At 34.6% G+C, this 26106-nt stretch overlaps 1 protein-coding gene across 1 annotated transcript in view; it reads left to right on the top strand.

Annotated features, from left to right (window-relative positions):
- LOC143655648 (uncharacterized) overlaps positions 1 to 19418 on the top strand; it is a 44646-nt gene extending 25228 nt beyond the window's left edge. Inside the window, exons 2-8 of the mRNA XM_077126962.1 lie at positions 3823 to 3944; positions 8216 to 8354; positions 10552 to 10673; positions 12539 to 12649; positions 14134 to 14240; positions 17186 to 17276; positions 18796 to 19418. Coding sequence (XP_076983077.1) covers positions 3823 to 3944; positions 8216 to 8354; positions 10552 to 10673; positions 12539 to 12649; positions 14134 to 14240; positions 17186 to 17276; positions 18796 to 18912 — 809 coding nt within the window. The 3' untranslated portion in view covers positions 18913 to 19418. The remainder of the gene's footprint in view (positions 1 to 3822; positions 3945 to 8215; positions 8355 to 10551; positions 10674 to 12538; positions 12650 to 14133; positions 14241 to 17185; positions 17277 to 18795) is intronic.
- The last annotated feature ends 6688 nt before the right edge of the window (positions 19419 to 26106 follow it).

Here is a 26106-nt window from a genome sequence, read left to right on the forward strand (position 1 = left end):
TCTCTGAGTATGTTCAAGCAAAGACTACATAATTATATATAACATATATCAGAGATTCATGGATAGATTCTATATTCGGTAAAAGATCATTCTTAGTTCCCTTTCCACTCTAAATCCCTTTGATTTTATAAAACACACCCACATGAAAACTTTTAATTAACATGGTTGTTTGTGCTACAGAATTAAATCCAAAGAAGTTGGGTTATGAAATATTTTAGTTTAACATAATGAAATTTTTATTAGTTTCTTTGGTTGTACCATTTACGAATTGAGAAAACTTGCCAGAGATCACTGGTGTGAGTGATAGAATTAAAGTTTAGTCTCAGAGGCATCCAGACAGTCTTTTGTCTCTGGAGGGAAGTTAAGCAGATGTTAGGTATTAATTAGCACTTTGGAAAAATTTAATTAGATTTTAAGAATACAATGAAAAAGTCCAGTTTAAAAAAAAAAAAAGAATGCATCAAAGATTCTATTTGTTTCACCTAAACAATTTGGAATGCATCTTAGTATTTTTAATCTATAATTTATATCCTGCCTCCTCCTAGAAATAGTTTGAAGCAACAACTTAGAACATTATACTGGAAACAGAGAGGAAAGAAAAAAATGCTAAAAGGCCTTCTCATACCAGTTCAGAGAGCCAATTTATGTCTTGGTATTAACTACTATAACTCAAAGGGAAGTTTGCAGTGAAAGAAGTTTTATATGTAGGGACACAGTGGCATAATGAAAAAAAAAAAGAGTACGGTTTTTAGAGACAGAAAGTTTATGTCCCTTTGCCACTATTGGCTTGCTTTGTAACTTTGGTAATTCATTTAGCCTTAGAAGACTCAGTTTCCTCATCCATAAATCAGGGAATATAATCTTGCTTTGTCTCCTTCTTGGTAGATGTTAGGATAGTTAAATAACTTGGTTTCTATATGAAATAATTTTACAAACTATAAAACATTATTCAAATACTAATTGTTATTTGTGACATGAAAATAGCATTATGATCCAACACATAATTATTTTGTGTTTTAAAAGATTATGAGCTTACTTAACAATCAAAGATTTGGGATGTGGGGGATCTGGAGGTAGATGGCATTTACTTTGTTTTCCTTCTGTGGCTCTTTTAAAACATTAAGACACAATTCCCTTAGGGTCCTTTTACCCTGACAGGAATTCAGTATAAGAAAGTCTTTTAAAATACATGTAAAATATTTTGTTCCTTACCCCATCATGTCAGTAGTCCTTTCCAGTCTACATTTGGCATCCCAGCCAGTAGCAGACTTCAAGAGATGTCTCATTCTATTTAAAATTCATGAACGGCTTAGAAATTATATACTTTTGAGCCTATTATTTAAAAATTTTAAGCCTGCAGAAAAGTTGTAACAGCAGAACCAAAAACACCACTTTTCTACTCTCATCTAGTTTCACTGGCTGTCAATATCTTAGTATACCTGCTCCATCTTTGTTATTATTCACACACACACACATGTCCCTTTTGTCAGAACATCCAAAAGTAGATCACAGAAATTAGAAATATGCTATTTTAATTATCATTGTACTTGCTGCTCTAATACTGGCTCTCTCCAAAATGTCTCTGGGCAACAATCATGAGCAACATGATTGTTGTCAAGTTGTTTTATTGTTGGTGGCAGATGTTGGTGCTTGTTATATGAAGTGATGGGTACTTTTGGTTTTGCTCAGATTAGAACTATCCTCTTAGTAATCCTAAATGTCTAAGATCTGTGTGTTCAGAGACTTGGTATGTTCAGAGAAGGAATACTAGTGAGTTTATGACCCTTAAAAAAATATGCTAAACATTGTGAATGAACTTATGGGACATTTGGTGAGGCACAATAAGCCCGAAACAAAAGAGCAAATTTTACTGTATGGTCTCATTTAGAAAATAAGAAAATGGGGCCTAGATTGTAAGCGCTTATAGCAAGCACATTTAGTCTGGAATGGTAAATATTTTTGGATTTTGAGAGGCTGTTTCATATATGTATAACCTGGTATTTAGAGATAAGAATGAAGCCGATCAGGTTGGGATTCAGGTAATTCAGAATATGGGTAAGAAAGATATTGTCTGTATATTAGAACATCATCTACTCTTTGAGACCAAAGGAAGAAAGGTTTATTTTGTCCAGAACCTAAATTTTCTATAACATATAACCTAACTCAACTTGTATGGATAGATGATTTAAATCCAAACACAGGGAGCCCAGAATAAGAATGAAGGCCTTTAATCCTGAATAGCTTAATGCCTAGATAAATCCCAGAGTGTATTAAGCAGATAATCAAAAAGTATTGGCAAAGTCCCTTGAGGAATGGGAGAAAAAATGCAGAACTATTAAACTTTACCACAGGGGAATTGCCTGATAGTGTGTCGAACATTAGGGTCACCCAAATCAATAGGCCAAGCCCTTGATCTTGAGGCTTGCTTTTGTGAAGCTTATGTATGTAGCAGAGAAGCTTAGCCCACCTGTAGCTATGCCTTAGAGTTACTTCTGGAGGACCTCTTTTGTTGCTCACGCTCTCAAACCACAGCTGTACAAGTGAAATCATTGCCCTCCCCACTACATAGAACATGACATCCAGGGGTGAAAGTCTCCCTGACAGTGTGAGAGTTGACTCCCAGGGTTGGGGCTGGCTCTGGCGCTGTGGGATCAACAATGCCATCCTGACCAAAAGGGGGAAAAGAAGTTTAATAAATAAGGTATCAGCTCCTGAGAGAATTCAAATAGAGTCGAGAGGCTACTCTGGAGGTTGCTCTTACGCAAGCTCCAGTTAGACATTGCTACCTGTCATAGTTTGCCAAATCCCAACAAAACCATTCCTGCCAATCCTAAAGAACACCTAGTGTGTATATAAGATTCAGCAAAGGTTCCATGCACTAGAATAACTTTCCAGAAACCTGCAATCTCCAGATGGGTCCCTGAACCAGGTAAGTCCTGAAATGCAGAGGGGCCAGCCTCTCCAGACATCAACTAGTTCCATCCCCCTATCCATATTATCAACAGCCCCCTTCAACATGGAAAAGTTAAAATGGGCATGGCCCAAATACTCCTAAAGAGTGGGATAGAAAGATCAAAGGGGATGGTGGAGTTATACAGAGAAGATAGGGTTTAACAAATGAATATGATTGCTGAATCATTATATTGTTATTTCTTCTAGTCTCCAGTATCTTAGAGCAACTAGAAGTAAGAAACCTAAAATTGTGGAGTTATAACCCATACTGAACTCTGAAATGTGTCCTACAAATAATTGTTGCAATGTGCTTTGAAATTTATTGCTGTTTTGTATATATGTTATTTTTTACAAAAAGAAAGTTGATTGTGATGATGAATGTATAGCTGTATGATGACATTGTGAACCATTTATTGTACACTTTGGATGATTATATAGTATATGAATATATAATATGTATCAATTTAAAAAAAGGAATTTTCTGGAGTACGTAACAGCTTCAAACCAGCATATCTACTTTCTGTCTCTATGAAGTTGCCTATTCTGGACATTTCATCTAAATGGAGACACACACAAAATGAATGGTTACATTATTCTTTAGTAAAAATATAAAGTGATTAAAATATTACTTATTTGCAAAAATGCCTTTCTTTGTATGTGATGAACTGACAGATTTTATATTTTTAAGCGATTTGAAAAGAGGAAAAACTCAATATTTAAAGTAGAACTTTTATTAGGACTTGAACTGGCATTGGTTAGAAGGGTTGTTTATTGTTATAAATTGATGTTATCTGAGGGAAATATATCCATTGTAATTGCTTATTCTAGTATTACTACAACCATAAAAGCTATTTCTTTTTTTTTTCCCAGGAGATTTTGAAGAATTCACTCATGATAATAATGACATTCTGTTGAAAAACATAGCAGAAGACCTTCGGAATTGTTTACCTCTAGAAACCATGCTTTCCTCAGAGCATCTGGCCCTTCAAAAAGTAAACACGTTAATTTGTTCTTAGTGCTGTTTAAGGGTTGCACTTAAGGTGATGATGTTTATCCCCTTATAGCTTTATACTTAAAAATAAAGTTCACACTCTCCTCTGTCTTAACCTATTTATCAGTAAGGTATTTGAGTGCTTGTTAAGGATTTGACCATGTGATGTGTCATAGAACACACAAAATAAAAACTCTAGGAGTTCATTCTGGTTGTAAAGATCAAACTCATTGTAAAACAATTGCCAGAAAACACATGGAAGTTTAGAATAAATATCTGAATTGTAGTACTATCGTGAATGACTAGTGGGTACAGAGTTTCTCTTTGGGATGATGAAAAGGTTTTGGGAATGGATGATGGTAAAGGTGACCACCATCCATTACCAGTGTCAGTGTGAGTGTAGTTAATAGCACTGAACTGTATACTTGAAAGTGGTTGAAATGGGGAATGTTGTGTTGTATATATGTTACCACAATAGAAATTTTAAAAATAAATTACATTAATATCAGTTACAGAGGTAGAAGGAGTTCAGAGAAGGAAGATAACAGCAAAGACTTAAGTAATTGGAAAAGTATGGAAGAGGTGGGTCTGAGCTAGGCTTTGAAGAATCATTAGTAAGGAGCAAGAACAACAGGTCAGAATATACACTAAGCGTGGTGTGGTATTGAGTTGTGAGGAAACTTGTTTGTGGGTGACTATTGGGTAGTAATGGGAAATAGGTTGGTTTAATCATTTAGGAATTAGGTCATAGCAAAGACAACCAACTCAACAGAACCCAGCTCTAGAGCAACAAACTATAAAAACCCAGCTCTAGAGAGGTGGAATGAACTTAACCATGTCTGAGAAGAAAGACCTAACTTTTATTTGAAAGGATGATCAGTCAACCTATCTGAAACCCGTTCATGTATGTGTGTGGTTTTTCATTCATCCTCTACCTTTTTTCTTTAGGTAACCATGTAGTATGTTTGAAAGATCAGGGTTTCTTGTATAGACGTTTTTGTATGTGGAAGAAAAGTTTCTTACACAGAAGAAATTCTTCAATTTTTCTAGGCTCTTTCAACAAAACATTTGTCTACTATTTCCTACTTTTGTCATTTCTATACCCTACCAACATAAGGTCAATTTTACCATCTCCTTTAAAACAGAAGTGGGTACCTTCTAGGAACTTGCGTTTATTTTTTGCTTTTTAATACAGTTTAAAAAAAAATTCTGAGACCAGACTACCTGGCTTGAATCCTTGTTCTGCCATTTGCTAGATGTGTGACTGTGGGCAAGTTACTTAGCTTCTCTGCTTCAGCTGCCTCAACTATATAATGGGATAATAATAGGTACTATTTAATGGAATTATTATAAGATTTAATGAATTAATGTATTTAAAGCTCTTACAGTAGTGCCTGGCACATACTAAGGACTTTATAAATGTTGACCACTTTAGTGCTACTAATACTATTATAACACCTACTGCTAAAATTGTTAATATTATGGCTTTATTTCCTGTCACTCCATCTATGGTAAGAGAGGATGATCGAGTTTAAGTAATTCACTAACTTCATTGACATCTCACAGATTGATTTTGAGTATGTTGCTTATCATCCTCCATACCTTCTCTTACCCTGAGGATAGTATCTCCTAGTTGTCTTTCTATCTCTCTCTGTTTTTGATTTATATGGTCCTTTTTATACCATGATATCAGTGACCTTTTACCTGAAAGCTGAACTGAGTCCTAACTCTTTTCCAGTTACTATTTCTAAGATTCACCCATTTTTAGTTCAACACACTTTATTCAGTGCTTGCCAGCTAGCTTTGGACTATATTAGGCACTATGGAAGGAATATTAAGGACGTGATTCTGGCTCTCATGGTACTTACAACATGATGGTTTAGGAGCTACCTTATTTTATAATATCTATCAAAGCCTCATAATGATCCTCATTTCTTCCTCTCTTTCTGACTTGACTTAGCTGTTGTAGAAGACCTTAACCTGAGCATAGCAAAAAGGTAATTCTTCATCTTCAGGCTGAAGCCTTTACTATTCCTATTGACCCTGGCTCTTGTTTCTCATCTCCTAAAAATAAAATCTTCTTGATACCTTGCTTTCTTTGGTTTTCCATCTTAGATCTGGTAATGTATAAGTCTTTTCTTCTACTCTATATCATTAAAAATTTCACTTTTTTCAACCCCACAGCCTCTCTATTCTAATTAGTCCTAATTAATAAGAATAGAATTCTTATTAATTCTACTTAGTATAAAACTAATTAGTATAAAACTCTGCTTTAAAGTTTTTTTCAGTTTGCTCAAAGTACAGAATGCAATATAACAGAATAGGGTTGGCTTTTTCAATGGGGTCTTATTAGGTAACAAATTTACCTAATAAGTAAAGGTTCTAAGTCCATGAAAATATCCAAATTAAGGCAACAAGAGGGAGATACCTTCTCTGGGTAAAGGCTGCTGGTGTCTGGGGTTCTTCTGTCACATAAGAAGGTAATATCTGCTGATACTTCTCTCCAAAATGTCTCTGGGCTTCTGTTGATCCTTGCTTATTTCTCCTGGGCATTTCTGTCTCTGAGCTCTCTTCAAAGTGTCTCTGTCTTTTAGCCTCTTATTAAGGACTCCAGCAAGGGTATTAAGACTTACCTTGAATGGGCAGGGTCACATCTCCAAGGAAACAACCTAAGCAAAGGTCCCACCCACAGCAGATCTGGTCCCACAAGAATGGATTAAAAGAACATAGTTCTAGGTGGACCATGGTGGCTCAGCAGGTAGAGTTCTCACCTGCCATACAGGAGATCTGGGTTCAGTTCCCAAAGAAAGAACATAGTCTTTTCTGGGGTACATTATAGATTCAAACCAGCACATTGCTTCAACCATGTCACCAGTTCTTCTGAGTCCTTAAACTCGTGGCTCTCCAGTATTGTTCATTCAACAAATATTTTTTGAATGCCCCTTGTTTGCCAGACATGCAAAAATTTAAAAATGATCAAAATCCAACAGTAATCTGGTCCTGCCTACAGTATTGTCCTCACTCTTCAAGGATGAAGTTCACCTTTTTGTTTCCTGCATCTACTTTACATTACACATTTTTTTTAAACTTATTCTTCTATTCCTTTATTCCTAGAATTAATTCTTATATTTATTCTCCAGATAATCCCCTTATTTAATTTCTTTAGATTCTAACTCTTACAGGAAACATGTGCTATGAATATTGTTTCCCAAAGCAACGCTATTAATAGCAATCTCTTTTTTTGCCTATTGATCTGAAAACAGCAGTCCTCCATGTGGTCCTGCACCCGGTAAACTCCTGACCCCAGGAATTAAACCCTGTATATACTTAATATTTGCCTGTGTACATTGTAAACACTTAAGAAATCTTAGTAAACATTCATTCAGTATGGATTCTCAAAGGGTAAAAATAGTGGATAGTATAAAATTTCTAAGAAAATTTGGATGTACTAATTAAACAGTCTTATCAATATCATGTTGTACCACTATATATAAAATAAACAAAAGGATATTCATTGCATGTTAATAGTTTATCTACAATCTACCTATTCCAACAAATTAAACTGTTTTTATCTTCCTCAATTGCCTTCTGATCCTTGTATATATCCACACTTAATTTTTGAATAATTATAATAAAGATTTCTCTATGATAGATGTAGATATAATTTTGCAAGTATACAGATAGTTTGATTCTCTATTATAGTTATGGTAGAAGGAATCAGACATTTCTTTCTTTGTAGCCACTTGCTATTATATCATGTACCATCAGTATTTAAAGGGCTGCTATTTGTAAGCATAAAATTTCAATGACGTTTTCATTATTTGAAAACTTTGCCTCCTGGACAAAGATCACTAGCTAAGTATTTTGATGGGTATGTCACTGCCATGTTGGACTCAGGAGACCTGGTATTAGTTTCAACTTTTCCCTTCTTAATAACTAGTATAATTTTTTTGGCAAAGACTGTGTATATAAATTTCCTTATCCGTAAAATATACTATTTAGGTTAGACAATACTCCTTTCAACTAAAATTTTATATCTTTCTCACAGTCATGTTTTGTATCATTCCAGGTCAAATAAAAAAGTTGGCAGTGTCTCAGAAAGAAAGCAAAAAAGAAGCAGAGTTGCTGACTTGAATAAGCAAAACTTGTCCTTCTGTGCCTTATTACTGCTCTCAGGATTTTAGCATATGAACGATTGATGTTTGCCTTATTTTGCAATAAAAGAGACTTCTTTGTACTTTGTTTCTTTAATGTTTTTCTTCTTTCCACCAGATACAGCAGCAGCCAGAACCCACAGTTCACATTGATGCATTCCTTTATGATGAAGACTTTATTGATTCATTATGTGAGGAAGGAAAAATGAGCAGGAACTACTGTCTGGTGTGTGGCTCACACCAGACAGCACCTTTAGGTAGGCACTTGTGTATGCAAACCTGATGACTGTATGTATATTCTTCCTTATGTGTTATGAGTATGCAAATTCTTCACCAAGTCATTCGATGTTTTTTGAAAGCAAAAGACCAACCTATAGCATAGCCATTACTAAATATTGCAGTTAGTTAGACTAAGCAGAAATGGTGTCTAGGGAGAATATGCCATTTAATGTCTCCCAGGTAGCACCTCTGCTTATCGTATTCAGAAACTGTTAAATCACAGGTGACTTTTAGGTCCAGAAACTAATTAAACGTGACTCAATACAGGGGAGTTGACTCATATTCTCCATACTCAAAAGAGATTCATATATAAAGCACAATGCTGATTTATGAGACATATTATCAAGTGTGCGGAAAGGTTCTCCCTATAAAATCATCTACATGTGTGGAGAGGTTCTTCCTATAAAATCATCTACATGAGAAGTCAAGTGATAATCAGATTTTGTGGGGTGGGCACAGACTCAGAGGACAGAGAGAGATAATCTTGAGAAAGAGTATCCATGCTATGATTTGCCCAGTGAAACTCTTCTAGTCCAAAACAGAACAATTCTAGTGACAAATCTCCTGCATCTCTTGCTGCTCAAATGCAGCACAGGAAACTAGACTGATTCCATGCTACCAATATGTTAATTCCTATGTTCAAACTGGATGTGATTGTGTAAGCTACTTTGTTCAAACTAGATAACATTGTCTAAGCTACTGCTTGCAACACTATTTCAGCCTCCCTGTTCACTTCAATTTAGAGTTATTGCTTGGAGTGGGCTACCCCTTCAATTAACTAATTTTGCCCTTACATTACAGATCTTAGATAATATCATTCTCAAATGTTAACTATTATGTTTTGGAATATGTTGCTAATATGCCATGAACTGATGCACCTAATTTATCATGTGAGATTAAATTTCTCTCACTTACTAGTTTAAGTTTCTATCTTTAGGTGATACTTATGATTTCCACTTGAGGCTTTAAAATTCACAGACTAGAAAAGTGACAAGATTAGAGGCAAAATTAAAAAGTGAGTTATAACCAATATACCATGTCAAAAAGAACTGAATTTGTAGAAGAGCTATGTTTGACAGATAAAAATTTGAAAAGTAGTGTGCATCTTCCCATAAAAATCAGGTTGTAAATAGTGCACAGGAAACCAGGCCAGACCTGAAAGGCTGTCCCTCTGTGGGACTCTCCTCTGTGTATGGCAGAAGCCTGAAGACACTAATGGTGACTCTGGTCCAGAGCAGAAGCACTAGTATGGCAAAGAGAATAGTGAGGGTGGGGATTCTAGGAAGAGAAGGACTATGATAGGCAGAGCCCCCCCCAACCTCCTCCCCCAGGAGTTACTTCTAAGGGCTAGTCATACCCTTTCTTCTCTTCCAATGAACTGGCCTGTCTGCTTCCATTTTCTTTGACATTTTCCCTTAGTTATGACTAAGGCTTTTTCTCCCCTTCTTGATCACTATATTATACAACACATTAATATAGTAAGTCTTTGGGTTACCTCTGTATCAGAGGAGAACCTGACTGAGGCAATCTTACACATTTCATCACAGAAACTGGGATAAAAACATGGACAGGGACAGTAGAAATGGTGACCGTTAAATCAAGGGAAGTAAGAGCAATTTATGGGGTATCCTAGTTTCCTTCTAACCTCCTTCCATGCCAGCCCTCTCCTGCACTCCAAAACATATTCTAGGTTTGTCCGCATTGCCACATTTTACAACTCCAGAGATGGTGTTTCATTTAGTGGTCTAATGTATAGTCTATGCAGCTATGAGATTAGCTGTGAAATAAGGTGAGAAAACCAGATGGTATGGGAGTTAGGAAGAAGTTCCAGGGAATAGATGGTCAGGGAGAGAAGAGAAATGAAAAAAACAAGACATCCTAAGCAGCAGCAAAAAGGAAATGAGGGGCACAGAGATAGGCACAGGCATATGGGTAGCTGTTTCCTAGAGGCCTTTTAATATCAGAAACTTAATATCTGTTCTTCTCTAATATAGTCCTGAGAGAAAGAGCAGGAAAACATCACATTAGCTTTTTCTAAATAACCTGTAGATCGCTATTATTGATCAAGAAAAAAATAAAATATGCTTTATTAACATAAGTGAAAGAATAGAAGTAGTGAATGGAATTGTTAATACCCAAGTAAAATTTGAAATGCACTCTGTTCTAATTTTCCAGGATTTATTTCTCATTCCTTCTCCATCATGGAATTGAAGTTCATTTTTCATCACGTACTCCCGGACCTGTCGGGAAAGGTCTTGGTTGATGTTGGCTCCAGGCTTGGCACCGTCCTTTATGGGGTAAAGTCCAGCTTGAACAAACTCAACAATTGGAAAATATTTTCTTCTCCTTCTAGCAACAGCTTTACCTGCCACCACCCAAGGTGACAGATTGGCTTTATTCATTAGAGTAACAGAATAATAAAGGTTAAAATAATTTCGCATAGGAAAGCATTTAAGTTGTATTTGAGGGTAATAATTGAATGTGATCTTTCAAAATCAGCTATCTGATTTCCTTTAACTGTTTTCTCTCTACAACAAAAAGAGAAGCCTGTGACCCTTATAACACTTTGCTATTTTGTCATCACTGCTGCCTTTATAACCCCTTCTTTTTATTTCTACTGTACTAAAATAGTAAGTAGATTTGATAAGGACTCTTATAAAACTGACAAAGTTTATTTAATCTAATTGTTCTATGGCCATTAGTAGGTATTTAATATCTGTGGGCCCTAAGTTCCTTACCTGTAAATGAACAAACTAAATAACAACCAAGGACACATCTTAACCAATTTTCTGTGATCTCAAGGTTGAATATAGACATTTGTTTCTGAGACATCACTTCACTGTGTCCTTTTAAAAAAACTTACATCATCAGCATTTCTAATATTCTTAAATGGTTTTATCAAAAAAATGAAATATGTTTCTGGTTATCATTAGCAGACTTGTTAAAACATGTGGCCAACAGCAGTAGAGATTCATGCCAAAAACAGGCCCTATCAGTTCCTAACATCATTGCTTGCTCTAAATAGAAACAGTTGACCCTTTAATGCTCAACTTATTTTTCAGCATTAAAACTTTTACTGTAATTTTAAAAGCTAGCTATAATAGAAAATACATAGTTTGTCAGATGGCTTTGTTTGGAGAACATCACTGATTATGATTGTTTTCCATATTTTGTCCTTCTGATTTCAGTTAGAAAAATATAAAGCTGAAATAATTACAGCTCTGCAGATATAGTGGCACCATTGATAAATTTGAATATATTATCATTTTTCTTCTTATTAGGTCACTGACAAAGCCAAGCAAAAAATTTTTAATACCTCTATAGGCACTATTGAACATATTCTAAAAATCCATGATGAGCCACAAATACAAATTTGGTTTTCATATAAGTATAAATTGTTGTAAAATTATCTGACTTTTCCTTTCCTTTCAAATTATTTTTTTGTTATTGCAACCAAAATTAGATAACTAACAATATATAGTCAATTCTTTATTATCCTTATTAGCTAACTGGTTGATTATCTTTGGCAGATTTCCAGACAGTAGGCTTACTTCCCTAAGCCAACATTTTTTATTGTGAAATATATACAAAAAAGCGTACATTTTAGCAAATGGCATTGAACAGACTTCAAAGTTGAAAGGTTACAGTTCCACAGTTTCTGATTTTTCTTTCTAGTTGGCTCCAAGATACTGAAGACTAAAAAGAAATATCAGTATAATGGATATTTACACTGGAGACTAAAAAGAAATACCAGTATAATGAGTCAGCAGTCATACTCATTGTTAAATCCTAACTTCTCTATTATAGCTCCTCCTTTGCCTTTGATCCATCTCCCAGTCTTTAGGGATATTTGGGTTGTGCCCATTCTAACTTTTTCATGTTGAAAAGGGGTGTCAAAAATATGGGATGGGGTAGATGAAACTGCTTGATAGAATATAACTAAATGATGGAAATTAATAAACTGCAATCAAGACAGTGAGAGTTGTCTTTAAATTCTTGATGTTGTACGTTTTACATTAACTACAAGATGTTACTTATCTTTCATTTTGTTTTACTTTATTGAATTATGTTTTTTAAAGTTTGACTTTTTAAATTTCAAGTAGAAGTAAACCCACAATGAAAAGTTAATTCATTTGTATTATGATGTATCTTCCTATTGTAGGGTTATCTTTATAGTTCAGCACTACAACTATATGGAGTGGAATTGAATGGAGATTTTTGCCAGTTGCAAGAAATGGTCATAAAAAAATACCAATTCACTGACAGAATAAAGGTACTCTTTTAAATATATAATCTGTTATCAGTTATATAGCATAAGTTAGCCAAAACTCTTCTGCATTGGAGCTGAAAAATCTTTCCTAATCTATTCTTAGTTTCTGTTGTGTAGAAATAGATTGAATTGACTTAATATTTTAAAATCAATAAAGGTAAATTAGTGTCATTACATGCCACTCACATATTTCTCTTCCTCCCAAATTTTATTAGATAGTAGAAATTTGTTTCTTCATCTTCTTCACATCAGCTATATAGGCAGCATTTTTTAATCTGTAGATGTTAGTAAGAATATGTTTAAATAAACTATATATTGAGAGTAAGCAAAAGAGTTAAATAATGCTGCCAGTTCTTTATCTTCTTTTTCTGAGCTTTCAAGAGGAATTATATTCACAGAATAATAGTTTATGGAGGAATATGATGCCCTGGGTTAGGCTACCACTGAGGTTCTCCCTTTCCTTGTATTTAAGAGTTAAAAAAAAAAGAGAAGGAAATATTTTTGGCTAATGCGGTAATCTTCATCACTTCACTAACAATTTTACACTTCTAATGGCAATGTGGAGAAATAGTAGCTCTCTCTTGTTAAGGGCAGTATAATTTGAAAGACATATCTCAGTAAGATTAAGGATCTAGCCTTCCTCCTTTTATAGAAGGAAACTATTTCATCCATCCCTCCCCCTCTCTCACTGTTTCTCTGTGTCCTCTCTCTCTCTCCACATATCTTAGAAATAGAGAGGCAAATAACCAAGATGAATTCATTGTCAAGTAATAAATTCAAGTTTTTTCTCACTGTCCTATATATAGTGAACAAGAACACACTGCTCTTGCCTAATAAGAATCACATATAACTAATAAGAATATCAATTTAATTGAAAAAATTTTAATTTAATTTAAATTTAGAAATTAGGTCATATTTAGAATCATAGTTTATAAATAATCAAGTACTTTTTAAATTTTTTTTTTTTTTTTTTTTTTTTTTTTTTTTTTAAAGGAAGGAAAGAGAGAGAAGGAAGGAAGGAAGGAAGGAAGGAAGGAAGAAAGGGAAACATCTTTAAACATTTTCTTGTTTTATTGTATTTTGTTTGTTTGTTTGTTTTTTTACATGGGCTGGGGCCGGGAATCGAACCGAGGTCCTCCGGCATGGCAGGCAAGCACTCTGCCCGCTGAGCCACCGCGGCCCGCCCTTAAATTTTTTTAAAGAAGATTATAAAGGTATATAAAATACATACTTATTTACATTTTTAAAGATTTTTTACTCCTTATTTTCAAAGGGAAATATGTGGATACACGACTAGCCATATACTTCCCCGCCTTGTGGCTTCTGTGGCCCTCAGCAGCCTTTATCTCTCTCTTAATCTCTCATATTGCCTCATAACATCAATGAATCAATAGCTGTGTGTGTATATGTGGTGTGTGTGTGTGCACGTGTGTGTAGTTATATAATATAGTACCCTTGTTTGCTTATATTAACTCATTCTTCTTTAGGTTTTCCATACAGATATCTGCACTCAAGGTTCACTTCTTCAAAATGCTGATGTTGTTATAATGAATAATGTCTTCGAATATTTTCTTAATGAGGCAGAACAGGCCAGGTATGTTATTTGTATAAGCAAGAAATCTGTTATTAAAATTTATCCAGCAAGATATGAAAAATGATCACTAAGGTAGAAATGTTTTCATATTAAACTGTTTAAAAAACAACCTCGACTGTGAGATATTAATAAAGAAATGTGTAATATATAAAACTTAAGAAAACAACTTTTGATTGTCTAGCTTTGTAAAATGTTACATCTAATTTGGCGCTAAGATAAAATGATTTTATGACCCAAGTCTTTGCTTAGTCAGGGACTCATAAAATACCAATTCCCACTGAGCCTTTATGTGTATTCTTTTCTACTGCAGTTCTCTTTTAGCTAAAATAATATGTCATATTGCTGTTCTATCACAAGGGGAACAGCTAATACATGTAAATGAATATAAAACAGAATATGAGAATATTAACCTGGAAAACAGTGATTGCTTATTAAACTTTAAAAATGTTCTTGAGGTGGTATCAGTAATTTCCTAGAATTGATTCCAAATGTTCTATTCAAGTAGTAGAAAAATTAGCAAATCTTGTATTCACTTTTCTGACTTCTCTGCCACAATTTAAGGCTTTGTTGGCCCATTAGGACCTATAGGTTTCCCTAATTAAGAAATTCCTGAAATCTGAAATGCTAATTTTCTGGCCAAATTATGGATTTCTTACCCTAGTGGCATATATGTGCTCTACATGCAGAAAAGTTCATTTCCATATGTATGAAAGACAATTAATCTAATATGTTTGGGTTAGTGTCTCAGTAAGATTTTCACTGAAAAGAACTAAAAATGCACATAATTTGTCAGTATACTAAATGGAAACCAGAATGGCCAAACCTCTTTATCCTGCCACCCTTTCACCTTCTACATTCTTTCACCTTCCCCCCAACAAACCCATACACACCTATACCCATTATTACTAGTTAGGAAATTAACTATTGTCATTATAAAATCGACAATTTAAATAGCTTCAAAATAAGCTATTTCAACAGAAAGCTAATCATGTAGTCACAGCCCATCCAGAACGGTTGATGTTTTTTACCATAGGTGAAAGACCAGGAGTACACCATGAGCAAAGTTCTAAGCATAGTGCCTTCTTTAAGCATAATTTCCAGTGGACAAATATGACTAGCCATTTTCTTTTTAAGTTAATACAAGTAATTAAACATTACATACTTGTTAGATTATGAAATATTATTAGGCTTACGTTTTATAAAAGTTGAAAGGGAAAAGCATCAAACTCTTTGAAGAATCATTATAGAAAGATTTTGAATGCTGAAGGAGGATGAAAGCTATTTGTAAACTTGATAGTGGGAATACTGTACGTTTGGTTTGTTTTAATAACTTTCTTTGATGAACTTCATGTGACTCACTGAATAAGTATCAGGAAGTCAATATAGTCCACATTGTTAATTCAATCAACCTTCTTAAATTAGCCCAATGAATTCTAAATAGAGATGAATTATATTCTCTCATAGTTAATTATCTTTATCATGAATGATGATATACAGGAGTAATTTTTAGAAGTTATATTAAGACATTGTGGTATTGGAATCAATCTGACAAGGCTGATCATTTACCTATATTATTTTCATGTTTCAGTAAGTTCCAGAATAGATGGCACAACATTTAACCTCCAAAGTCTCTTAACCTAAATCAGAATCTAAGGACAAGTGGAATGCTAAATTGCTGTTAAGTGTTAGCATGTAAGAGAAAACCAAATTTTAAATCTAAAATAATAGAAAGAATGTTCTCAGGAAAGGCTCAGTCTTCAGAATAATAAGTTGGATCATTATGGGGTAACAGCCAGATTTGTAGAATAATTTTTAGTTTAACATATGTCTCCAAATTCTTTTCAGTAGGTGAAACAGAAACAACTCTACAGTGACAGCTTATCAGGAACAGCAAGTGCTATATTGAGAGCCATGCCAGACCATATATTCAGTTTCTTCATTCTTATTAAATAAATTTGTAAAATATGTCATTTTCAGGAATTATGTGAAAACAACAAACAATTCTAACCCAAATACAATGATATTTATTATTGAACACAACTACATAATTTTAGTTCTAGGCTGAGAAAAACGACATTTATATAATTTTACCTAATAAATTCCAGGATTTACTAAACCTTGTATGCCATTGCTATAAGTAAAATACATGCAATCTATATTACTGCCCACCTGCCCCACTGCAAGATATACACATCCCTGCTTCGCTTGACCATTTCTCCCCAGTAGTGAGGTTTACCGTCAAGATTCATGCACAGCATAGAAATTCAGTTCATGTCTATACCAAAGGTCAGTTGGTCAAACGCTGCCCTCTGACACATATATGCATGTGGTATTCCATCTTGCTTTCAGCTGGCTTATCCCATTTACCTTCTCAAGTGCCATTTTGTACCAGAAGTCCTTAAATATTACTGGCAGCCAGATTAAATATGATTTCACTCTTTATGTTATTTTAGAAGACCAAATCTACATATTATACCCTTATTATTAGCCCTTGCTTGGTTTCTAGCTTCTTTGACCTTTCTTTTTCCATGAGTCTTCTCCCCTCCACCCCCAGCAATCTCAGCCCTATCCTAGTCTGCAGAACCAATTTTGACACAGCTTATAAAATATTTAAGGGACTTTAATTGTTGAACCAGCTTTGATTTGGTGTATCTAGTTCTGAAAACTGAGTTTTGGTTTTATTCACTGTACCTTATGATAATCTGCATTCCCATCTTGTTAATCTCCTTAGTATTGTAGCCTCACAATTTTGCCAACTCCCCTTCAGGAACTAGAGAATTTACCAATTTCTAGTATACTACTGTAGTCCTGTTTCCTACTGACACAGTTTTTTTGACCATGTAGATTTATAAACTTACCTATAAGCATTTTTTTTTTACATCCTCATTTTCTAAAGTTTTTTCAGTGTCTGGTAACCTAACATAGCAGTTTATAATGTGTTACAGAGCATGGGAATACATCAATCATAATGTAAGGAAACAAGGATCATTATTAGTAACAGTACCAAGTCTTGAAGATTCTCTCTCAGGTCTTCAGGTATGTAAGCCTCCTTTCGGGATTTTTGTTGTCAAAACTGTTATGCTGTTTTTTTTCTGATAGCCCTTACAATATAGTAGAAATGTTCTATCTGAAAATAGTGATAGATGATAAAGAAAACAGCAAAACCTTATGGATTAAGCACTGGTTTGTGGTTTCTTCACTGGCCTCAGGAGCCCTGAAATTGTCATTTTTATTTTGATGTAGAATCCCTTGCTTCTCTCTCTAGTTTTTACAATTTTAGGTTAAAAAAGCTATTGAATGTTCATAAGGGGCTTAGAACAACCACATCATAATTTTATCCCTTAGAACAAAAGGAATAAAGTTGTTTAAGGTTCCTACAGTCAAATAAGTCGTCTGGAGACTCAGATACTGTCCACAGTTTGGTTTCTAGGTCATTTTGGAATCTTGCACAAGCCAAGATTTTTGTTCCCCATATTCTCTATATAAAATTAAAGTTTATATTTAATAATAAGATTCAACCCAATAAATTAACCCTTATGTGAGATTAGTCAGCATTTGTAAAGCCCTTTCAGATCCCTAGATGAAAGATACATTTTTTTTAATGCAGAATCTTATTATTTTCTTTGGTGGTGCTTTCCCTACAGGTAAACACTGTTCAATTTAAGTACCTGTTTCTTCCTTTAAAATGTAAACAGTTATCAATAATACCTTCTTAAAATTTCTACATCAGTCATCTAAATTACAAAAGTAAAAATTCAGACTTGTTACTGAAGAATAGATGTTAGTTTCCGTAGTTCCCCTTTATCTTCTCCTGGGATTACTGCCCTGGAAGTGGTAGGATCCAACCATACTTTTCCATTCTCATAAAAACATATGATCTCCAATTTACATTATAATTTCCATTCATATTGAAGTAATTTAGTGATTTTGTTCACCTGCCATAATAATAGTTTTCATGCCAAATACATAAATTTGTCCAGATAACAAAAATTAATATTTTCGAAAGAATGCTTATAAATTAACTCTTGAATAACTTTTTATTGCTTTCCTATTTAAGGAATCTTCTTCAAACAGATAAATCCAGTAGTGGCTCCAGTACTTCTGTGGTGTAGAGACTCAAGTTTGCAAAATGAGGGGAAGGCCTCAATGAAGGTCATGGAAGGAGATAAGTCCCCTTAAGGGACCCCTTAGCACCGTCACTGTGTCTATCAACAGTTTTCTGTGTTCTTTTCATTCCTATTACTGTTAAAGTTTTTTAGTGCTTAAACCCAATGATAATTATTAAACTATTTACATTAAAATAATTTCTCTATTTTATATTTTATTTGTTCTTTCAGGTCCCCAAAGCAAAATAAATTAAATCCCTAAATCCACAAATCTGTAATTTAGAGACACAAGAAGTTGTTCACGCAGAAATACAGAATTTAGTCTTGCCCATTGTAATAAAAATCTGAGTTCATTTACCTGGTTACTGATGATTTCTTGAAATTCTGGAGGATAAGATAATTCTGAAATTTTAAAAATTATTTACAAATCTTTTTTTTTTTTTTTTTAGACAAATATACAGTTATCCACCTGGGTTGAAGAGGTACCACTGGACTATGATATATACACAGAAATGGATATTGACAGAGAAGCTCTTGAACAAATTCATTTGTATAAGATTCTCTAGCACTAAAATAGTCCCATTTCAATAATATTTTCTTGGCATCTTTCATAATAATGAAAAAGAAGCATAACCCTAGTACCCTAACATATTTTTTCTCTGTATTCCTTTCAAGCCTTCATTCATCTATTGTAAATAGATGCTTATGTATATATACAACTTTGTTCTGCCTGTGTGATAATGTAATTAAGATATTTCTATGAAAGTTTTTGGTTTTCCCCTGGTTTCTTTTATTGTTATAGATATAAATATGTGTGTTTCTTTACTCACTTACCCTATATGCCAATTCCAAATATGCCAAAAACAAAAACCAGAAAATAGCTTCTATCATAAGGGAAAGGTAGAGAGGAAAAGTAGGTTAAATTTTATCCTATTTTTTACATCTCAATTCTATAAGATTCCTTATATAGTGCTATGTACTTTATACTTGAGGCTAGCTCAAGGACTAGAATAAAAAATAATTGCAGTTGCTGGAAGAATACAAAACTAGAAAGATAGCCTCTAAAATGTAAATAGAGATTATATACTATATAATATATAGTGTGTATATATATATATACACACTATATATAATATATATATTATATATATATAACTATATATATAATATATATATAACTATAATATATAGTATATTATAGTTGCTGGTTTTTCTCTTTTCTGCACTTTTCTCTATTTTCCTCCTTTTCTATGACTGTCTTTTGAAAAAATCTTTTTTTTTAAAGAATGCAATGGAACAACAAAACTTGAACACTTTACTAGTTATAAATTATTTTTTAATAAAACTAAACCACATTTTGGAATTAGAGAACCTTTTTTTTTAACTTTTTTATTATATAGTATAACATATATACGAAGCAAAGAAATAAAAAAGCAATAGTTTTCAAAGCACTACAGAACTTTTTATGATCTATCTTTTGAAAGGGATTTATCTAATATACTTTTCATCACCACTGGCTTATGAAAAAGAATTTGCAGGTGGCAGTCTATTCTAAAGTCTAAAATGAAGTTATTGGATGCCACCAAAAATCACAGAGTAGGGAACTCCAGTGCTTTGTCTCCCCCCAAAAACAACTAAACTGTCAAGAACTGTCAGAATGAATTTATTTTTTTTAATTTTTTATTAGAGAAGTTGTAGGTTTACAGAAAAATCATACATAAAATATAGAGTTCCCATATATCACCCTATTGTTAACACCTTGCATTAGTGTGGTACATTTGTTACAGCTAAGGAAAGAACATTTTTATAATTGTACTGTTAACATTTATAATAATCCATGGTTTACTTTAGGGTTCACTGTGTTGTACAGTCTTATGTTTCCCCCTTCATTTTTTAAATTAATTTTTAAATTTTTAAAAAAAATATAACAAACGCAAACATTCTTAACTTGTGATCATTCCGTTCTACATATATAATCAGTAATTCACAATATCATCACATGGATATTCATCATGATCATTTCTTAGAACATGTGCATTAATTCAGAAAAACAAATAAAAAGAAAACAGAAAAAAAAATCATATATACCATACCCTTTACCCCTCCCTTTCATTGATCACTAGCATTTCAATCTAAATTTATTTTAACATTTGTTCCCCCTATTATTTATTTTTATTCCATATGTTTTACTCGTCTGTTGATAAGGTAGATAAAAGGAGCATCAGACAAGGTTTTTGCAATCACAGTCACGTTGTGAAAGCTATATCATTATACAATCATCTTCAAGAAACATGGCTACTGAAACACAGCCCTACATTTTCAGGCAGTTCCCTCCAGCCTCTCCATTATATCTTGACTAACAAGGTGATATCTATTTAATGTGTAAGAATAACCTCCAGGATAACCTCTCAACTCTGTTTGGAATCTCTCAACCATTGACATTTTATTTTGTCTCATTTCGCTCTTCCCCTTTTTGGTCGAGAAGGTTTTCTCAATCCCTTGATGCTGAGTCTCAGCTCATTCTAGGATTCCTGTCCCACGTTGCCAGGAAGGTCCACACCCCTGGGAGTCATGCCCCATGTAGACGGGGAGGGCAGTGAGTTTGCTTGTTGTGTTGGCTGGAGAGAGAGGCCACATCTGAGCAACAAAAGAGGTTCTCTTGGGGGTGACTCTTAGGCCTAATTTTAAGTAGGCTTGACCTATCCTTTGTGGGGTTAAGTTTCATATGAATAAACCCTAAGATTGATGGGGGGGGGGGGGTGTTCAGCCTATTGCTTTGATTGTCCCCACTGCTTGTGAGAATATCAAGAATTCAATTTGGGGAAGTTGAATTTTCCCCCTTTGTCAAAATGAATTTTTGCAGAACTTTAGAATCTAATAAAAAACGTGTAACAACCAGAGGAAGACTTGGTGAAGAAGGAAGCTGCTGCTTTGTGGTAAGAAAGCACTGTGGCATTTAAAATTGCCTGCCTTCCATCCCAGCACCCTAAATTAGCAGTGGCTTTGAGAATAGCGGTCCATACTTGTGGTGAAAATTGCTAGTGCCAGAGGGGGCAATACAGATCTTACTATTCTCAAAGAAGTGTGATTATGGATCTTGACCTGTCTGATAGCTACCTAAGGATAGGGTCAAGGGCTTCCCCCTTGTTTTGCTTGACTCAGGGAGGTCCAGGGCTGGCGAGCTTTATACCAGAAGCATTTAAACAAATACTTGTACACAAATTTTCAGAGCAGCACTATTCACAAATAGCCAAAAGGTGGAAACAACCCCGATGTTCATCAGCTAATGAATAGTAAACAAAATGTGGGATAGCCATACAATGGAATATTATTCAGTCATGAAAAGGGAATGAAGTACTGATACATGCTATTGCATGTACAAAAAGAACAAACAACCCAGTTATAAAGTAGGCCAAAGATATGAGCAGACATTTTTCCAAAGAAGAAATACAGATGGATAAAAAACACAAAAAGAGTTGCTCATTTGCATTAGCTACAAGGGAAATGCAGATCAAGACTGCAATGAGATACCACCTCAAAACTATAAGAATGGCTGCTATTAAACAAATAGGAAATTACAGATATTGCAGAGGATATGGAGAAATTGGGACACAAGCACTGCTGGTGGGACTGTATAATGGTTCAGCTGCTATGGAAGACAGTTTGGTGGTTCCTTAGAAAACTAAGTATCAAGTTGCCCTATAAGACCCAACAATATCATTACTTGGTATATACCCAGAAGAGCTGAAAGCAGTGACAAAAACACATTTGCACACTGATATTCATAATAGCATTATTCACAATTGCCAAAAGATGGAAATAGTCCAAGTGCCCATTAACAGAAGAGAGGATAAACAATATGGTATATACAAACTATGGAATATTATGCAGCAGTAAGACAAAATGACATCCTGAAGCATGTAACAAAATGGATGAACCTTGAGGACATAGTACTGAATGAAGCAAGCCAGACACAAAAGGATAGATTCTGTATGATTTTGCTTTTATGACTTTGGTAAAGGTAAATTCAGAGGCTTATAATTCAGACTATAGGGGACCTAGAGATACATGGAAGCTAGAGATGGGTGAACAGTTAGCTAATGAGGTTGAACTAAATGTTGAAAAGAAATGGATAGAAGTGAAGACAGTTCATTAGTGGGTCTATAAGTAATATTGCCATATTGAAGGTGAAATGACTGAAAGAGTTGTATAGAGCCATGTAGCACTGATATAAATAAGTTGTTGCAAATATAAGTTCTTGCATGAATATTTCAAAGGTATGAATCTTGTACAAAGAGTTTATAATATCAGGGCTTGGGGGAAAACTATTGCATGCTATGGGCAATGTTTAACAGGAAGACATCAACAGTACCACAGCAATACCAGGGGTAAATATTGGGGGGGTGGGGGAGGACAAGAGGTAAGGGGAGGTTTGGACTTTCTATTTGGTGAGGCTGTGTAGGTGTGTGCATCAGTTATTTTTCTCTTGGGAGCAATGAAAATTGTATAAAATTGAGAGTTTTGATGATTATACCACTAAGTGAGGATAATGTGAGAAATGAACTATTGACACTGGACATAATACATAATGCCCAATGGATTGAGGTGGCTGAAGAATACACTGAGAAGTAGAATGGCGAACAATGGTTATACAAATGATCAAATATTGTGCTGCTACAGAAGGGAACAAAATCATGAGGCATACATCAATGTGAATGAACCTGGAGGGCATTATATGATTCAAAATAATCCAGAAATAGAAGAGCAAATATTCTGTGGTCTCATTTAGAAAATAATAGAAAAATCGGGGTCTAGAATGTAAGCTATTATAGCAGTCACATTTAGTCCAGAGCTGTAATTATTATTTCTAGATTTTGAGAGGCTGTGCTATATATGTATAACCTGATATTTTCCTGGAACTTTGGGTACCTGTGTGACACCTAAAACTCAGAGTAGGAGTTCTGTAGGTCTGAAAATCAGCATAGCCACATACAACAACTGTTAAAGAAATTGAAAAGAGATCAAGCTTCAATTAGAGATAAGAACGAAATTGATCAGGTCGAGACTAAAGTAAATCAGAATACAGGGCTCAAGAGGACATTGTCTGTATTTTAGAACTTCACCTATTCTGTGAGACCAAAGGAAGAGACATTTATTTTGTCCAAAACCTAAATTTCTGTAGCACATAATCTAACTCAACTTATCTGGATAGATCATTTAAACAACCCAAATACATGGAGCCCTGAATGGAAATGAGGGCTTGTAATTCTGTATAGCTTAATGTAATGCCTGGATACGTCCCACAGTATATTGAGGAGATAATTAAAAAGTATTGGCGGGGGTGCAAGGGTAATTCAGCGGTAGAATTTCTGTCTGCCATGTGAGACCTGGGTTCGAGTCCCAGTCCATGCACTTCCCCCAAAACAAACAAGCAAAAATTCAACAAATGGTGCTGCAATAACGGGGTACTCACATGGAAAAACAATGAAATGTGGGCCTACCATACAGCATAAAAAAAAAAAGTATTGGCAAAGTCTCTTGAGGGATGGGAGAAAAAAATATGGAACTATTAAACTTTACCACCAGAGAAATCCCTGATACTGTCTCAAACATTAGGGACTCCCAAGTTAATAGGCCAAGCCCTTGATCGTGAGGCTTACTCTTGTGAAGCTTATTTATGTAGCAGAGAAGCTAAGCCTATCTATAGTTATGCCTAAGAGTTAACTTCCAGAAAACCTCTTGTTGCTCAGATGTGGCCTCTCTCTAAACCCAATGTGCAAGTGAAATCATTACTCTCCCTTCTACGTGGTACGTGACATCCAGGGGTGAAAATCTCCCTGGCAACATGGGAGAAGACTCCCAGGGATGAGCCCAGCCCTGGCATCGAGGGATCGACAATTCCTTCCTGACCAAAAGGGGGAAAAGAATTTTAACAAATAAGGTAGCAGTGGTGGAGAGAGTTCAAATAGAGTCAAGAGACTACACTTACACAAGCTTCAGGTAGATGTTGCTATTTATCATGGTTTGCCAAACCCCACCAAAACCATTTCTGCCAACCTAGGACTTTATCTGAGATTCTACAAAGGTTCCATGCACTATGATTACTTTCCAGAAACCCACAACTTCCAGATGGGTTCCTAGGCCAGATAAGTCCTGAAACCCAGACGGGCCAGTGTCACCAAGAACATTAACCAGTTCCACCCCCCATCCTATGTTATTGGAGCCCTTTCCAACATGCAAAAGTTAGAATGGGCATAGCCCAAATATCACTAAAGACTGGGAGAAAGATCAAAGGAGAAGGGGGAGTTTTAACAGAGAAGATAGGATTTAACAAATTAGTATGATTGCTGAATCATATTGATATTTCTTCTAGTCTCCAGTGTCTTGGAGCATCTAGAAGGAAAAACTGTACCCCATACCAAATTCTGAAATCTGTTCTATAACTAATTGTTGCAGTGCGCTTTGAAATTTATTGTTTTGTATATATACTATTTTTCACAATTTAAAAAAAATGTAGGCTATCTATACAATGGAATATTTTTCAGTTGTGGAAAAGAACGAAGTACTGATACATGCTACTGCATGTATGGATTTTGAAAACATTATGCTAAGTGAAAAAAGACAGGCACATAAAGTCACTTATATGATTCTATTTAGATGAAATATAAAGAATAGGTAAATTCATAGAGATAAAAAGCAGAACAGTGGTTTCCAAGGGCTGTAGGGAGAGGGGAATGGATAGTGATGGCTTAGCGGATATTGGATTTCCTTTTGGGGTAATAAAAATGTTTTGGAACTAAATAGAAGCACAACTGTGAATATATTAAATGCTGCTGAATTGTCAACTTTAAAATGGTTATTTTATGTGAATTTTACCTCAAAAAAAATTGTGACTGAACAAAATTCTAAAAATAAAAAGAAATTTGAACTGTACCTTTATAATTGGTACAGTTCTTAAAAGTATTTTTATTGAGAATATCCATACATATACAGTCGAACCAGTACTAATAAATTTGGTTATTTAGGATGTGATATAACATTAAAAATAAATGCAGGGATTCTGTCATAGTCAGGGACATGTGTCAACTTGGCCAAGTTGTGGTACCTGTTTATCTGGTTGGGCAAGTGCTGGCCTGTCTGTTACAATGAGGACATTTCATAGAATTAGATCATGATCATGTCAGCTGCATCCACAACTGATTCCATTTGTAATCAGCCAAAGGGGAGTGTCTTCTACAATGAGTGATGCTTAATCTAATCACAGGAAGTCTTTTAAGGAGGATTCAGAGGAGACAGGTTCCATTCCTGCTTCGGCTGGCGAGCCTCTCCTGTGGAGTTCATCCAGACCCTCCATTGGAGTCGTCGGCTTCACAGCCTGCCCTGCGGATTTTGGACTCTGCATTCCGGCAGTCACGTGAGACACTTTTATAAATTTTATATTTGCAAGTGTTCCCTGTTGATTCTGTTTCTCTAGAAACCCAAACTAATACAGATACCAATACCCAATATTTCTCTACTTGCTGACATATGCATTTCTTATTCCTGCTAATCCGTTAAACATTTTTACCATGCTAGTCACAGAAAAAAGAAGCTGAAGCAGATTTGAGAAATCACTATCATCTGTTGTCATCATTAGGTAAGAACTGATTGTTTTCAGGAGGCTGTGCATATAATATGAGATTTTGTAAAGAGATTTATAATAAAGGAAAAATATTTAAAAATAGTTTATAATCATTGTGATTTATACATAATTAGGTATA

Source organism: Tamandua tetradactyla, chromosome 14, assembly GCF_023851605.1.
Source record: "Tamandua tetradactyla isolate mTamTet1 chromosome 14, mTamTet1.pri, whole genome shotgun sequence".
NCBI lineage: Eukaryota > Metazoa > Chordata > Mammalia > Pilosa > Myrmecophagidae > Tamandua > Tamandua tetradactyla.